We start from the raw sequence: 17,422 nt of genomic DNA, 5'->3' as shown, positions 1-17,422 counted from the left end.
TGTTAATATGCAAGAAGAGAAACCGCTTCTTGCATATGAATCTGTAGGCGTAATATTTGTCGAAATTTGCTGGACTGCTGCGTCCGCCGCCATGGCAGCTGAAGTAGAATGGAAATAAGAATAGCCTGTCGCTCATCTTCTGCAGCTCAGCTGAGATTGTACCGGATGCAGAGAGCGGAAAAACTCAGTGCACATGCATGCAGTCTCCCTCCCTTCTCCTCTTCCCCTCGTTCCCCACCTTCGCCTTCACAAATAAATGGTTAGAGTCATGCCCAGCAAATACTAGCCACTGCCAGCAATGGCTAACAAGGCCCTTGCACAAATAGCAAGAGCCTGGGACTATTTTAAATTGTTTTAGGGCCATGAATCTTATGTCAATACTCTATTCTGAGGGAATCTTGATTAAATCTGAGTGCCTTCCAATTAGGCATAGGGAATGTTGTGTCACAGCCGAGAGAGATGGATCTCTGGAATGCTTTTCTGAAGGCTTGGCTGTGGCACGCTGAAATCTAAACCAGCACTGCCACAGATTTGTTCCTTCCCCCAGCCCTCTCCTTCCTTTCACTCACCATTCCTGGCTGATCTGTTTGAGTTCAGGGCATTGAGTTTTCTTAGCATTTTCTCAAGCGACACGTGAACGCCTTGGCTGCTCTGGCAAAAGATTTTGGTGCGGTGTCAACATTTTCTTGATGTAAATGTATATCTTTTTTTATGGTGCATATACCTTAGGATGTTTATGGTACTAATATATTCTTTTTAATTTCTCTTTCAGATTTCGAGGGCTGGTCATGGTGTCCGGTGAAAAGGTATGGGACCCCCTCCATGTGGGCCGTCTTCAGTCATGTCTGAATGAGCAGCACCTGGCAACTGGGCTAATTCCCCTCTGCAACCTCACACAAACTGCGTCTGAGGACACCACGTGGCAGCAGAGTCAGCGGTCCATACCTTTGTCTTCCCCACCACTGTCATTTGAGGTCTCCTCACACCCACCTGTGAATTTATCCAGCTCTACAACGATCAAAGAACTACACAAACCTGTCAGGTCTCGCAGGGTGGCCTCTCAGTCTGACGAGGAGGAGGAAGGGGAAACTGAGCAGCTGGAGATGAAAGGTAAAAGGCAAGGAGGCAGGGGAGAAGCCATGATGGAGGACAGACTTGAGGACATGGCTGATGGACCTAAAAATGCAAAAATCACCTTAAGCTTCCCGCTTAGTGCTGCCCCCCTTCCAGCCTCTATGACATCTCCAAACCACTGTCGGAGCTCCTCCTCATCCTCCCCTTCCCCCCAGCGACGGCGTCCATCCAAAAGCTCGGACGAGGGGTTGCTGTGGAAACTTGACGCAACAATGGATGTAAAGCACAGACCTTTCAAGCCCCCAAGGCACGACAGTTCTCCATCCTCTTCACCTTCCTCCTCCTCTTCTCCCATGACTGTTCATGCACTTGTCAGGAAGGATATAAAATCTCCACCTCCACTAAAGTGCTCCAAACCCAATCCAGAGGCTCAGTTTCAGAGATCGCCCCCAAGATCATCCGGTGGATCTTTAGGAGGATGTTATGGACACAGAGTTGCAAACAGTACAGCCTCACCGTCCCAGACAGCTCAGATCCTCTTCAGTCTGGGCACGTCAGCCTATCAGAGAGGTGAAGATGCAGAGAGGAGAGAAAAAATAACAGGAAGACCAGCTGGGAAAGCAGGAAGCCCTCATGGACCAAGCCTTCACCCACCCACCCTTCACCTCCCTCCTCCCTTACCACTACCTCCTCCTCCTCCCCCATCTGAGGGTCTTACTGCAACCCCTCACTCATCCTCCTATCCTCCTACTGACAGCATGAAACCTGAGCTGATTTGTGGGGTGTGTCATCGGATTTTCAGCTCGGCCTCCTCCCTCACAGTCCACATGCGGCTGCATCGTGGCAGTCGTGGCCTCAGTTGCCGTTACTGTGGCAAAGTCTTCATCCACAGCAAGAGACTGCAATCCCATGAGGCCTCCTGCAAGGTGCCAGGCCTACCCTCCAACAGCCTGAGCCCTCCTTCTCTCACTGTGCAGCCAAAGGAGGAGCCACTGGAGGAGGGTGAGGTGAGGGTGGAAGGGGGAGTGATTGTGGGAGAAACAGACATCAGTAAGGTGCGGCCAGGGAAGAAGGCACGAAGCCTCCTGGCACGTATCCAAGGTGATGATGCAGCAGCCGCAGAGTTGCTGGCGGGAGACGAGCACCATTTTGTGAAGGTGGTAGATGGCAATATCATTTACTTCTGCTCCGTGTGTGAGCGCTCCTACATGACTCTATCAAGCCTAAAGCGTCACTCCAATGTGCACTCATGGCGCCGCAAATATCCATGCCATTATTGCGACAAAGTTTTTGCCCTGGCTGAGTACCGCACGAAACATGAAGTTTGGCACACAGGAGAGCGACGCTACCAGTGCATCTTCTGCTGGGATGCCTTCGCCACTTACTACAATCTCAAAACACACCAGAAAACAATTCACGGCATTAATCCCAGCCTCATCTCCAGTGAAAAGACAGCTAATGGGGGCTATAAGCAGAAAGCTAATGCCCTTAAACTCTACCGCCTTCTTCCCATGCGTTCTCAGAAGAGACCCTACAGGACATACAGTGACAGTTTGCATAATGGCCTGCTACTGCCATCAGCTGAAACACCTCCTCTCTCACTGTCTGGCCTGGGCTGTGCTCTGGCCCCCGGGGATCTACAGAGTCTCATCAGTGGAGCCCACCCTCAGAGTGTTAAGCCTGACCCAGATGACTTCTCAGTTTCTGGGGCTGCTGAACACCGGGACCTCTCTGTACCAATGCCCCTCCCCCATACAGACATGCCCCAAGTTAGGATGCTTGAGAGTGAGGCCTTTGAGTCAGACCAGAGTAGAGGCAGTGGCAGCTTCAAAATGTCTAGTAGCAGCAAAACCAAAACTCATAAGACTGGCAAAGGCACAGAAGCAAGCATGCCTTCTGTGATAACATATGGACATACAAAACCCTCAGTCATAGTACATGGAACTGCAGTGTCATCGTCTGTCATTGTGCATAGCAACCAGGTCATCTCTGGTAGTGAAAAAAGCTCATTAAACAGCCCATCCCCTGAAACCAGCAACAGTCAGACTTTACACAAGGGCAGTCCAAGGTCAGTGAAAAAGCAAAGGGACAGCGCAGATAACTACAGAAAGAGATCAAGAGACGGTTCCGATAACACAGAGGATGGTTTCAGAGGTGTTCAGGAGACAGAGACAGGCAGATTGTTTCACAAGTCACGCAAGTCCCACAGTAAAAATGACAGCTCTAATTTAAAGCAGCTGCCAGCCTCTGTAGGTTCACAGGTCAAAGAGGCAGGGCCATTGTGCCAGATTACTGTACGTATTGGTGAGGAAGCCATCGTAAAGCGTAGCATCTCCGAGACAGACCTTAGAAGAGACAAGAGCCTCTCTCCCCCAAAAGCTAAACGCACTGAACCATCTGTGCGGGACGACAAGGAGTCACGCCACTCTAACATCCATCATCATCACCATAAACACCGCCTGCACCGTAGAGCCAGCATGGAAGTAGAGGGTGAAAAGGATGGAGGAGAATGTGTGGAGGAGGTCAGAAAAAAGACGTCAAAATCCCCGGATGGAGTGAGGGAGTACTACTTCCGTCAGGAGGTCCGTGAGCAGGACAGTGACCACGACACAGAGGACAATTTATGGCGGCCTTACTACTCCTACAAGCCTAAAAGAAAGACTCAAGCACATCTGCAGAGGGTCAAGAGCTGGCAGAGGAAATCGAAATACAAGCGCTCCATCCGGGTGAAGAGGAGGGCAGAGAGGCTCAAGAACCGTATAAATAAAGAAACTGACAAATCACAAGATGAGGAAGAAGACGGGAAGATTGAGGAGCCCCATAAACTGTCAAAAGCTAACAGAGCTGAAGAAGAGGGGAAAAAGAAAGACTATCCCTCTGCTCCTTTAAAGGAGAAGAACAAAGACACAAAAGAACAGGTCAAGGAGGCCTGTCATAAGGTTCCCACCAGTCCTCTGCACTCTCCAAAGCCTCCTCCATCTACCTCAGAGGCTCCTATGGGAATAAAGAGGCGGCCATGGTCTAACGGGAATGCAGCAGAGTGTGGTACATGTGGCCGCTGGTTCTCAAGCACCAGAAAGCGAGACAAACACGAGCTGAGCCATCTGCTGGAGTTCGTATGTCTCTTCTGCCATGCCACTTTCCCCTCAAGGGATAAGTTGGAAGACCACCAGAGAGCCCAGCATCCTAAGCCCACTGACGCATCCTGTGTCCCCCCTAAAGTGGCACTTGGAGAACAAGTTGAAGGAGTTGGGATCAAATCTGTGCCAGAGATCGCAAAGTATGATGAAGGAAAGGGGGGGCATATGGGCTTAGTCGGGAGTAATTCTAGTCCAAGTTGCCTAAGCAGAAGAGCGTTATCACGACACACCTGTCCACAGTGTCATAAGGTGTGCAAGACATCTTCAGCACTTACTCGCCATGTCCGACGCCATGAGCTAAGCAGCTCCCCAGAACGAGAAAAGGAAGAAGAGGCATCAGAGCCCAAAACAAAAGAGACAGTTATTAAAGATGTTAGCAGAGACCTAGAGACTGATAAAGCACATGTTCCCAGTGCTCTCTCTGTTTCAGTCATCAGCTATTCAATGCCAGACCTGCCCAGCAGCGGTGACTGCTTGGCATCACAGCAGCATGAGGACCACCTCCTTGAACTGACAGCTGAACATCCAATGTCAGAGTCCAGAGACATACCTGAACTAACCGGGCTCACTCATCCAGCTCCAGAGAAAGAGCATAGTCCACAAAACGGAGACCCTCCATCAGAAAGTCCAGTCAACCTCACACCCACTAAACAGGAACTCACAGCTGCCACGCCCTCTGCTCTACAGAGTGTGCTTGTCATGAATGGACCTGAATGTTTGGACTACCGCACCCACAGCAGAAAGAACCTAGACAGCCAGATCCACAGAATACCCAGCCCTGTGCATGTTGTGGCATCCACCAACACCTCTCCAAATGTGCCAGTGACGTCACAGACCAGAATAACCGCTGCTGCTGCTGCCGCTGCTCCCGTTTCCATGACAACAGTGCCCTGCTCTGAGGGTGGATTCATGAAACGGGATGGTGTCATTATAGACAGAGAGAGGCAGTGTGGGAGTGGCATATTTCAACATGCAGGTTATGAGGAACCACCTCTGTATGAAGAGCTCAGAGTTGAGCCACAGTCCAGGAGTCCTTCTCCTGAAGAAGCACAAGACTTGACAATGTCCTCTATACTAGCTAGAGAGAGGGCGATGGAGAGGCAGAGAGAGAAAGAGAGGGCGCTAGAGAGAGAGAGGGAGAGAGACATTGAAACAGAGAAAGAGAGAGAAAAGGAGAGAGAGAGAGCCCAGCTATTGAGAAGATCTGTTCATGCCACAGAGAACCAAACTGTTCTGTTGGTTCCTAAAGAGGAGCCCTTGAGTCCTGTGCCGTCCCCGCACCACATCTCCACTCAAACCACTACAAATGCACCAACCTCACACAGGCACACTCCCACATCCCCAAGTCACTCCCCCTCTGCTCTTGGACTGTTAGGTCAAATCAACCGACAGGTTCACTCCAGTTCACAGGTACTCGACAGACTCCCGCTTCCCACTGGAGCAGGAGGTGCTGGCGATCGCCCCTCTGCCCACGCTCTCCTTCTGCCCCGAGCACCTCAACCACCTGAGCCAGAGTACCAGGACACTGTTTCTTCCAGAGATTCCCAGCAGGGGGATGTCACCCCAGTTGGCTACACTTCCCAGGATTACCCCCTTCCCCTCCTTGTTCCAGACAGCTATCGCTCTGGTAAGAAGCAAGAGGAAAACCTACTTATGTCCTCCTATCCTGCTGGACATCTTCCCTTTGGCCCACTGGGAAAAGTATTGGTCCCTAATGGCGGGGACCTGGCCAAGCTACCATTTTATCCAGACCCTTACCAGCTGCTCTATGGGCCCCAGCTGCTGGCCTATCCCTATAACTTGGCAGCTCTACCTGTGGCTCTCAATATGATGGCACCTGGGGGGGACAAGGTGGAGCCTCTGCCTTTCCTTCCAGCCATCTTCAACTACGCATCTGCTGGGCCCTACATGGGCGCAGCCCCCCACCCCCTTGTGGCAAATCCCAGCCTATACAGCAGCAGCAGCGGCAGCAGTAAGAAGCAAAGAGACAGCAACAGCAAACCTTAGGACAACAGAAGCACTATGAGGAATATATCCCAGAGGGGACAGCCTGGCCTGTTTAGGATGAGCGGGAGAGGGGTGCGTGCTCACTGGGTCACTGACTGCACTTGCACAGTACCTCTGCCTCTGTTTTATTCAGTAGAGATCAGAGCTATAGGCATTCAACCAGGAGTATGTGTGAAGGGAGGAGAAGGAGCAAAGAAACGGGGAGGAGAAGGCCAATAATGTAGTAATGTATCATCACCTCCCCTCTCTTTACTCCTGCCCACCTTCTCTTTGTTTCTCCTGTTTTGCTGTAGTGCGTCATAGTTCTAGAGCTTGATTAATCTTCCCCTCTGACTCATATTATCTATAATATAAGAATAAGAACTGCTAACAAGAATGTGTGATGTGCAGGGAAAAAAAAAAGTTCAGTCTGCTTCCCTTTATAGTCATGACGAACGAGGATAAACAATGTTCAGGGACGGCTTGTGTGGGCAACGATAACGTCAAAGACGAGAGTTAGTGAGAATGAGAGGGCGGGTGAATCTTCCTGTCGTTAAATGAAAGTTATATATGAGCATGTACATGCACATGCGTGTAGGGATTTTGTGCATGCAGAGGTTGCCTCCGGCAGGTTTTGCTGCGTATGTGTGAAAGTGTGTGCGCGTGTGAGTGGAGTATGTGCATGAATGGATAGATCATTCCGTGTCATGACGCACACAGCATTCCTACTCTAGTTGGAATAACTACAGTAGGTCAATGTCTAGAAGTGCATTTAGAAGTGATTCTTCATATCCAAATCATTAAATGTCAGTTCTATGGCTGAAAGCGAGACTATGACAATGACAGATCATCTGAGCTTCTAACCATATGACTTTATGGGCAGGTGACACTGTAGGAACTGTACAGCATTCACCATAGTTTGTACCTTATGTGCACAAAATAGAAAAGTAGTGGTCACTTAAAAAGGGGACACATGTAGCTGCTTCAGATATGTAGCTGGCCACTGGGTTAGAATCGAAGGCTGGTAGAACATTGCACTTCCGTTTTTCATCTCATTTCCTTCACACAAAAAAAGAGGAAAGGAATAAAAACCAGTCAGCCTTCACCTTGCGTAGCTTTTACCTCTGGATTCAGGGTATTGTATTATTTCTGGATAGGAAAAGAGATATATGGGCACAAAACTGTTGGACACTGAGTCAGAAGGCCCCACTGAAGTGATTTTTGGGACAAAAACACACATATTCCCGTTCTCGCTCTGATGGGAAATTGGAAATAGTATGACCTATTTCCCATCCCGCCCTGTGTCATTTACTAAGTGGTAGGAAAAGGCTGAGCTTAGCAGCCAAAGTGGTGGCCCAAACCCCATAATGCCCTCTTGGGGCCCTTTTTTTTGTTGTGTAATGTTATTTCTCCATGTTTGTTTTGTTAAACTATGTTGTTGTTTATGTTGTTTAGCCCTCTTACCAGATGGAAGTGGCTTCAGTGAAAAAGGGGAGGGAGGGAGGGAGGGGGGAGTAAACTTAAAAATATGAATGTATATTTAGTCATGAGGTTAATGAAGTACAGCTACATTAATTGTAGAGTTGGTTTCAGTTCCTTTGTTTCTGTTTTGACACAAATAACCTGTTAAAGAACCGTATAACGTCTGGTATGCATATATACAGTAGTCCTAGGAACATGTCAGTAAACTTGGGTTCAGTATCCACAAAGCATGAGCAACACTTGCTTCCTTACCGTTTATATCCTCAGCAAATCTGGCACTGTGCGCACAACTTTTTTTTTTTTTTTTCTGTTTCCTTTTATAATTTCTGGACTTTTCATCTTCCGTATCTATTTTCTTTTTTTTTTTTAATTAATCATAGACTGCTATTTGGAGAAGTTCCACACAAGCGGCCACCACATTTACATCTCACAGCTTCTACTTAAGACCTGTTTAATTCTTTCTCTCTCTCTCTATTCCCTCAAGCAAACATTAGCACTCTGCACCTCTGAACGAAGTACATACAGTATGCTTGTGTGTGTGTGTGTGTGTGTGTGTTTGTGTGTGTGTGTGTGTGTGTGTGTGTGTGTGTGTGTGTGTGTGTGTGTGTGTGTGTGTGTGTGTGTGTGTGTGTGTGTGTGTGTGTGTGTGTGTGTGTGTGTGTGTGTGTGTGTGTGTGTGTGTGCACAGGTGATGGTACTGGATCAGACAGGAGTGTTAAAACGGTGTGACCGACTGAAGGGGCACACAAGCATCCCCTCGGGTGTGGTTACAAGCCTTTTGCGTGTTTTGCGAGCGTGTGTGGTGAGTGAGTGAAAGTGTGAATATGAAAACCAAAATAAATCTGCCTGAGCAGTGTATGGGCCACCTGTTATTGTTTTTTTTTGTTGTTGTTTGACACTTTTCTGTGGGTTAGTTTGAGTGTTAAAAAAAAAAAAAAAAAAAAAAAAGCCTTGCTGTCTCCAATATACTATCTGAAGTCATTCCTGTAGATGGACATGTTTGTGTTTTTGGACCATTTCTTATGCCATAGTTTGCCATCACGGCTATCATACAGACCAAAAGCATGCAAATTGACGTATTGTAGTGACTGGACTGGAATCTGGTGGTAATATACAACTATTTACTGTATGTTTTAGTTTAAATGAATGTGCCTCTGCTTTGATATTTAAATAATTATCTATAGTAAGACGTGGATCTGCCAGATTTCAACTGATAAGGTGCCTTGTTATGGCATAAGAAATTTGAATTGCAAATCAATGTTTTCCTGAGAAATGACCGTATGATTTGGAGATAGATTTCATGGCTTTTGTTTGCTATGAAGGTGTTCATAGATGTAGGGGTGTGGCTAAACTGTTTTGGTATTGTGTACATGTCTAGGGTAATACTGTGCCATATAGAGCCCACAAAATATGTTAATGTTATTTTTAAAAGATGTTTTAATGTTGCCTGATGACTTTGTCTTTAGATTTGATACAAAGGCTTGTAGCCACAGCTCTCCCAAAGTCTGTAGTCTCCTTTTCTTGTTCTCTCTATCTCTCTCCTCTTGTTTCCATCTCCCTTTCTTTCTCTTTTGCTGCAATCAAACAAAATAAAGTATTAACCTGATGACCCAATGAAATCAGCTCTTGTCTGGTTTCATGTTTTTTTTTTACTCCTTCTTCTCCAAATTGTCTCTATTAATCTTTACATGTTGATTCATTCAGAGTTCCTAATATGAACCATGTGCTCAAAGTTGGCAGGACTCTGAGTTTCGCATTGTTTGAATTCTGTCCTGATGTCTTTTTAATGTTTTATAAAAGGCAGAACAAAATTTAAGATCCTTTGAACTTTCTTGAGGCGCATACTTGATTACTTTTTACATAAATATAATTGACCTCTATCGCTGCATTCCGTGTTAATGTCCTCACAATTTCCACTGCTACGTGATGTTTTGTATCTTTGGTTATACATTTCATAATATTTTCAATAGCACGCATTGAAGTTTCCATTAAATTTTATATAAAAGCTTTTATTTCCGTGAATTTGTTACAGAACTGGGGGAAAGAAAACAAAAACAAAACACAGGCCAATAACAGCTTGTTGCTAGAAGCCAGAGAGCCTTGAACAAGCATTTTTCCCACTAGTGACACTCAGTGGTTTTAACAGGTACAGGCAGTCAAGTGACCCATTGAGATGCAGTTCTTATGAAAACAGGACTCAAATTGGATTTGTCTTGCAAAACATGCACTATGAAATGTCAAGAATGTGAGGAGAAATTGTGCGTTTGTGTGACGTTTGTAGCTCTTCAGCGTAGCACAGCACTGGATGAGTTTATCTCGGTGGATCTGGGTTTTCACACTGGATATTGTGACCTCAGTCGTCACTACGACACTCACGCTGTGTGATGAAATCTCACCTTTTTGTATGTTAATGAGTGGGCAGTGTTTATTACTACACCTTTGACATGTATGTTGCATGAATGTGTCTAGTTTTACCGACTGAAACTGAAGGAAACACTTGTTTTATTATGTCAACACTAATGGGGGGAAACAAATTTAATCTTTAACTGCTTTCATATTCCTTCTGATGTGATCTGCTGTGCAACCTCATCATCATAAGATATCCTCCACAGGGGGGAAATCCTGATCTATTATTACTGTTATATGTAATCATTCCCAAAGTGTGGGTCACTGCCCCTCTGTGGGTTATGAAGGTATTACAGCGGGGGGGGGGGGGGGGGTTCAAATTTAGAGGATTTTTATTTTTAAGCTTCAAATAATTGTAAAATATATGGTATTTTTGCAAATGCACATGTTTAGTAGACACTTTGGACATTTTATGTCTTTGTGTACTTTGTGTTCATCCGTCCATCCGTCTTCTACCGCGTTGTCCTCCACATGATGGTCACTTTGTTTTGTACCTTGAAGTTGGAAACAGTTATTTTGACTAATTGTTAGTAAATACAGGAATACTTCAGTAAATTAAGCTTAAGGCTAACCGTTTCCTAGATGACCTTGGATTTTGACTGCTTATGAAATAAATAAGATATTATTTAAGGTTTTGAGGACGTTTGGGAATGGCTGTCTGATTGCACTTGTTACTGGATAGAGTAATAATCATATTATATGTCATATTATATGTGATATAATTCGGAGTAATGTGTTACTGCCCAACACTGTCTGGATTTCACTTCTTCCCATCAGGCCTATTTCCCAGTATCAGAGGAATGCAGCAAAAGAGAAAAATAACTCTTTTACAAGACTTCATTTACAGCACAGCATAACTTTCTATTACCATGGTAGACATTTTCTCTGAGGCACTGTATAAATTCTTCCATGAACACCCTTTAGGAACTGACATAACGTCACCCTTTTTGATTGGAGGGTCACCCCGAGGGCACTGCATCACTTTTCTCCACTAGAAAGGCACTCCTCAATCCATTTAAAAATATATATATATTTTGCTCTGGAGCCCAAAATGAATGGCAGCCAGTAGGGCACTCCCACACCACATCAGCAGCTGGATAGACACCAGCAGCAGAAGAGGATCAAAGTTCCTGTGTATTGGGTAAATACACACAGGAGGTCTGGCTGAGGTCAGCCACCCACACTGTAAATAGGCCCATGCACGAATCCACGAATCACCGCAGCTGACTGAAATGCACACTTTTCTACATTTCTTTGAGTCATTTTAATATCATTACCGCCAACAAATCACACTTTTCTTCTTCCTTCCTTCCTTCCTTCGCTTCATACGTCCTTGTCTTTGCTACCTGCTCACTGGATCTTCTTCAGCAAACTTCCCGTTAGTCACAGCCACGCATCAATAACCTACGTTGACCCTCTGGACCCCATGACAGTGTGAGTGAGTCAGCATCAGAATCTCTCTCGATATACCACCACCATCACCACCGCTCTCACGTCAGTGTAGTTTGGAGTCTGCAGACCTGCTTTGAGCTTGGGACTGTGCACTCTGGAAGGCCTTGGCGGGTGAACTCATAGAAAGGATGGTCGTGCTTTGCAAAGCCATGACAGGTGGACTGCTGCTCATGTCGGGTCTTATTCTGCTGGCATGGGGAGTCCAGGGAAACCTAGCCGGTGTGGTATGTATCTGTGTTTGTATATCAATTTGCATCACTGAAACAGATCCAAGTTAAAAAATGTAGAACTTCTGAATCACCTCAATGTCCAAACAATGTCCAAAAATTACATTTAAGCTGCAACATCATGTGAGACAGTGGTAATTATTGTTTCCATTTGATGCGTTATTGTATTACATGCTTTATCTATGATCACATTTTTTGTATTTTATTGTGAAATGACTTGTGGGGCTATTACAGGAATCTTCTCAAAGTGATTGAATGTATGGAGGCAGATGAGCCACTGTGGTAACCGTTAAAAGGAGAAGACTGTACATTTATATGTAAAAAATACTGAAGTTTCAGTAAAAAAAACAAGCTAATAAATCCAGGACAACACTGCCAAAATCACCCTTATCCTTGTTTTCATGTCTTCTTTTATGTGTAAATACACAGATAAACACAACAGAACTAAGTCAAATTCCTCGTATGTGCACTCATACTTTGCCAGTATAGCTGATTATGAGATCCCTGATGATACAGCTGTCAATTTCTAGTAATAAAGGATCAAATGATTCAGTAACCTAATATAAAGTACAGCATCTAGGACACAGTCATTAACTGTAAATATCCACGTAGTAATTTGCTGAAGTGTTCTACCAGTCAGACTATCTGTCAGGAAACGACAAGATCAGGAATGAAAGAATGGGATTTAGTGCTGTTGAATGACTTTGTTGTTTTTCAGACGACGACAGTACCAGGCAGCACCACCGTCCACCTCAGCCAGAACAGAGACATCTGGAGGCCGCTGGTCCATGCAACAGTCAACCTCAGCGACGTCAACAGGTGCGTCAGCACAAACACTGCAGCATGACGCCCGCTTCACGGAAACAACACGACCTGTGTGAGATGTGCTCCTGCTTCAATAGAAACTCGGAAAAATTCACAAGAGGACAATTGAAGCAGGTGCAGGGTGAAAGTGAAGAATTTTGTTCTGAGATTTGTTCCTGGCTTCTCATTATTATTATTATTTTTAACAACATACATTTAGTAATCTTCATCTTATTGGCTTTCACTACATTTGACCTCCCCTCAGTTTAAATCTAATCAGAAAAAGCAATAACCACCCTCAACTCTAACATGCACTGATGTCATAGTCCCACCACTGTGAAATACCATACCCACTGTGCAATAACTTTATCAACTTTACTTTTCAATGCGGTACTGTATATAGTACCGTATTTATTTACTTTGTTTGTAAATGCACATACGCCTCAGGACTGTGCACCTTACCCTTACAGCCTTACCCCCCTTTTTTATTGACAATAAAGGCATTCTATTCTATTCTACTGTTCAATCTCTGCAGCATCAAGTCGTCCTTTCAGGTGCGGACGTTTGACCCCGAGGGTGTCATTTTCTACGGCGACACCAAGGATGGAGAGGACTGGTTTGTTTTGTCCCTGAATGAGGGCGTCCCTCTGATGCAGATTAGCCAGGAGGGCATGCTGGTCAGTGTGGCAGGAGGCCCCAAAATCAACGATGGGAAGTGGCACACGGTAGGTTTACTGCGCCAAATGTGGCAAAAATCTTTCATGTGTTAAAGATTTAAAGCTGTAGTGTGTAACTTTTCAAGTACAAAACAAAAGCCCGTTCACATTCAAATCCCTTTCAAATCAGCGCTGCAGACTCTCCCTATGTTTCTCAGTATGGCAGTGTTTTGGCTTTGTGTCTGTGGAGACACAGAGTACACAACTGGCGGCATAAATGTCACATGCTAGGATTTGGCATGCATGCTTCTCATTACTGTAACTCCTGGACCATTTGTGATATCTAGAAAATTCTAAAACTATGGACTGGCGATCTGTCCAGGGTGTGACCCCGCCCTTTTGCCCTATGTCAGCTGTGATTGGCACAGCACTCATGTGGAGGATAAAAAATGGATAGATGGATACCAGAAAACAGAGAAAAAGAGCTTTGAGCCCATCTACTTGTCAGCGACCTTGAGTGTCAAGAAAGGCGCCTCCAAATATAATGCATTATTATTATTATTATTTTTACGGTAGCCCTCAGGACTTCCATGGAACGACCACCTAATCACCGACAAGATTCACCAGTGCGTCACATGGATGTGACGTCAGCTTATTCCTATCGAAAGTGAATACTTACACACTCATTTAACCAGCGTCCATTTAGATTTAACCCAGTTCGCTGAAACACTAGTGTGGAAGTGAGATGCTAAAATGAAATTGGAATATGGACCCAGAGACGTCCTTTCAGAAAGATCTGCAGGCTAACCTGAGGTGTGGGGTTTTGGTGACAGAAGTTACACACTTGAGCTTTAAAGCTGTACTTGTATTGGAACTCTGACATTCTTGTTCTCCTTGTGTCCCCAAGCTGGAAGTGAGCAACCAAGAAATGTTTGTGATTCTGGAAGTGGACGGCTCCAGTAAGGTGGTGGTTGGTATGCATTCCCAACCGAAAATGAAGGCCATGTTAGGGGAAATGCGTCTGGCTCTTGGCGGGATCCTGATCAACAAGGACAAGCTGATGGTTCAGGTTCTCTGGCTCTTTTCCTTTTTTCTTTCTTTTTTTGTCATGCTAGTACAATAACTTGATGTGTATGTTGTTTCCCCCTTTAAGGTCCAGTGCATACAGTTTTGTACAATCACCTAAATGTTCCCACAGAAGGAGCCCTTCATCTTTTACATTAGGGACAGGTCTTTTCAAATCTAATTTGAATTTTAATGTGAACTAAAGCCAACTGTATGTTCTTTTTCATGCTTTGAGGTGAAAGATATTCAGCTGCAACATCCAAATTTAACAGATGATGTTGTAGATGTTGTAGATGTTGCTAAGTCCTTCACATTAACATTTCTACAGCACTGCTGTTAGATACTGTACTTTTTGTTTTAACTATCTGCAGAAAATGAGCACAAATACAGATCATGAACTAAAGCATGTTGTCAATTTTGCTTAAATATCACAAACGCATTATTGTGTAACTACACACACAGCGTTTACATGCTATTAAGTAGCTGTATAGTGGTCACAAATACCCTGTGATTCATTTAGACAAGTTTTCAGTGCTTATGCTTCTTGTAGTTTCAGTATGTTGTGCCACTATTTTATTGCAAACTTCACTCCTGAACTTAGCCTTAAAACAGTCGCACAAATGTTAATTTTGAAGAAATAAATGTACGCTATCAGTGGAGAAATACTTCTAAGACCATCTTCAATTGATAAATTGTCTTCTCCCACCTGGGGACATAAGAAACTGATTTGCACAAGTGTGGTGAAGACCGACCACAAACACTTTCCAACGTTTGACAATTCTGAAGCATCCGCAGGTGTCGGCTCTTCCCCTCACTCTTCGTCCTGCAGTTCGTCCCACTAAACGCAGTGTTGCTTTCTTTGCTGTAGTTTGACCCACACATGGATGGCTGTGTGCGAAAGGGCAGCTGGCTGGACCTCAACATCCCCTGGGAGACGGAGGTGGGGGAGATGTGGCCCTGCTACGAAAACATCAAGCCCGGCAGCTACTTCTCCGGCACTGGATTTGCCATTTTCAGCACCTCAGGTGAAAAAGTTGTGTTCAGTTGTGCAGAACAGGAGCTAGTATTTACATCTCATTAACTAACAACGAGAATAGATAGTATGTCCTTACATGACAAGGCACCTAAACTAAAGTGTACATTTTTTCCTTTTATCTGTAATTTATATTAAAGGTGCCATATGAAAGAATGTGGCTAAAAAAGGGTTACAACATTCAAATTCAAAATACTGAGGTCTTTTAGGTTTTGTTTTCGTAACTGGCAACCCGTGGTTTCTCGGCAGCTGAGACTCTACTGACTTCAATGATTGGTAGACGGCGGTAGGTGGCGCCACATGCCAAAACATGATTTCAAAACATAAACATGATTTGCAGTCTGCAAAATATTTTTTTTAATGCAAATATGTTGTCTGTACTGTTGTTGTTGGTGAGTTCAGTTTGTTATATGAACATTATTCCTGAGTCTCTGTGACATATTAGGAGGATTTTATAGCCAGGTTCTTTAGATTTATTACATAATGCACCTTTAAAGGTCGAGTTCATGTGTTTTTAAATATGTTTTTTGTGCTTTTGTAGTTTTCCCTTTTGACACAAATGTCAATATTGAAGTGCAGGGAGATTTCAGTCAGCTGGATGGGACCATTTTTAGCTTTAAGGCTCCAGGGCAAGAGCTGACGGTCGCTTTGGTGGCTAATAATGACACAAAGGTATGTGTATACATCAGATATGAGCCATACTGTAGGACACCAAATTAGGAAAATATGCAATGTGCAACGACAATGTGATAGATAAATAAAATGGTATTTATGTAGCTAACACCAAATCACAACATACATTATATCAGCAAATTTTACATGCAAGGTGGAGACCTTACAAAAATAAAGTGAGAGAGGAAGAGAAACTCAACTATTCAGTGCACTTCAGTCAGAGGAGAGGAAGAAATCTCTTGCAGATCCAGACTCAAAGATGTGCAGCCTCTCTTTGAGACCTCCGTCTACCACTATGATAAATTGCTTACATGAGGAAAAATATACAAGTATATTATATATTTTGTGATGCGTATATTGCAGGTTATTATCGCGATGCTGATTAATATTCGCTATATTGTGCAGCCCTAATTTCCAGATAATTCCTGCAGTTTGCACCCACTGTATATATTAGTTAGACGAATCAGCTTACATGAACCATTGTCTTGACTTAAGTAGTTGTTTTTTTTCTGTCTCTCTTGAACTAACAGATGGTCACATTCTCTTATGGTGATGAAAAGACGATTATGAAAAACACTCTAAAGAGACTGGTGATAAGGTTTAATGACTTACTGGAAGTGTTTCAAGAACATCCCAAGCTCACTGATTTACATGTCACTCCACTGATGAACCCTGGTGTCTTGGGTGCATGGAAAAATGGCCGTCTAGCCATTGGAAGCCTACTGGGTGAGGATAGACAACAACAGTATCCCCATATTCTTCCAATTCACCCGGACAATTACAGACTTTTTGTAACACATAATCACATGAGGTTGTGTCTATTTTTTAGGTGAAGGTGAGGACGACGTCGGCTCCCACTTCCTGACAGGCTGTCTGGAGAAAATCCAGGTCCAGGGGAAGGATTTGGATCTAGATTTAGCTGGCAAACAAAAGTCAGTCTTCTCTCACAGTTGCCCTGCATAGAAAGTGTACACAGAAAATAAGCAGTAGATGTTTGCAGTGGATGTCCTTCTAATCAGGCTGCTAATACTAATTCTTCATATGAATATAGTACTTGTATCAGTTGACCTCTGGATGACAGTTTGGTGTAAAATATTAATCTCTTGGCCAATTTTAACAGAATAAACAGATTCATCGGGTAAGTGTGAGCCCGACCTTGGTACATGCAACAGTGTGTCTCCGAATAAAATATAATTCTCTTAAAAATACATAAAAAATTAATTGTTTTGATGCATTTAAGACAAACAAAATGCTGATTCCGCTTTGAGGAGATTGGGATTAAACATTAATGAGAAACAGTGGCTGGGGTACACAGAGATTAGATTTTAAATGTGGATTTTGCCCCCTCTAGTGGATTTTTACACACACGATGTTTTATTTTTGCACAACAGGAGGTTCCATCAAGAGTTTTCTTCACGTTTTCTC

At 44.2% G+C, this 17,422-nt stretch overlaps 2 protein-coding genes across 2 annotated transcripts; both read left to right on the top strand.

The window, feature by feature from the left end:
- Positions 1 to 788: 788 nt before the first annotated feature.
- zbtb4 (zinc finger and BTB domain containing 4) lies at positions 789 to 6,852 on the top strand (the record flags this gene model as incomplete). Its single annotated transcript, XM_083905801.1, has 1 exon — positions 789 to 6,852. One exon carries the CDS (start codon positions 789 to 791, stop codon positions 6,219 to 6,221), a length of 5,433 nt encoding a protein of 1,810 aa, XP_083761927.1. The 3' UTR covers positions 6,222 to 6,852.
- A 4,816-nt stretch (positions 6,853 to 11,668) lies between these two features.
- shbg (sex hormone-binding globulin) lies at positions 11,669 to 16,991 on the top strand (the record flags this gene model as incomplete). The annotated part of the gene is made up of 8 exons (XM_083905788.1): positions 11,669 to 11,764; positions 12,486 to 12,586; positions 13,107 to 13,296; positions 14,135 to 14,296; positions 15,161 to 15,317; positions 15,867 to 15,997; positions 16,528 to 16,723; positions 16,827 to 16,991. The coding sequence occupies 8 exons, from the start codon at positions 11,669 to 11,671 to the stop codon at positions 16,958 to 16,960; spliced, it is 1,167 nt and encodes a 388-aa protein (XP_083761914.1). The 3' UTR covers positions 16,961 to 16,991.
- Positions 16,992 to 17,422: the final 431 nt, after the last annotated feature.

This window comes from Microchirus variegatus, assembly GCF_963457635.1.
Source record: "Microchirus variegatus genome assembly, chromosome: 2".
Taxonomy (NCBI): domain Eukaryota; kingdom Metazoa; phylum Chordata; class Actinopteri; order Pleuronectiformes; family Soleidae; genus Microchirus; species Microchirus variegatus.
This window is presented reverse-complemented; position numbering and strand designations above follow the sequence as displayed.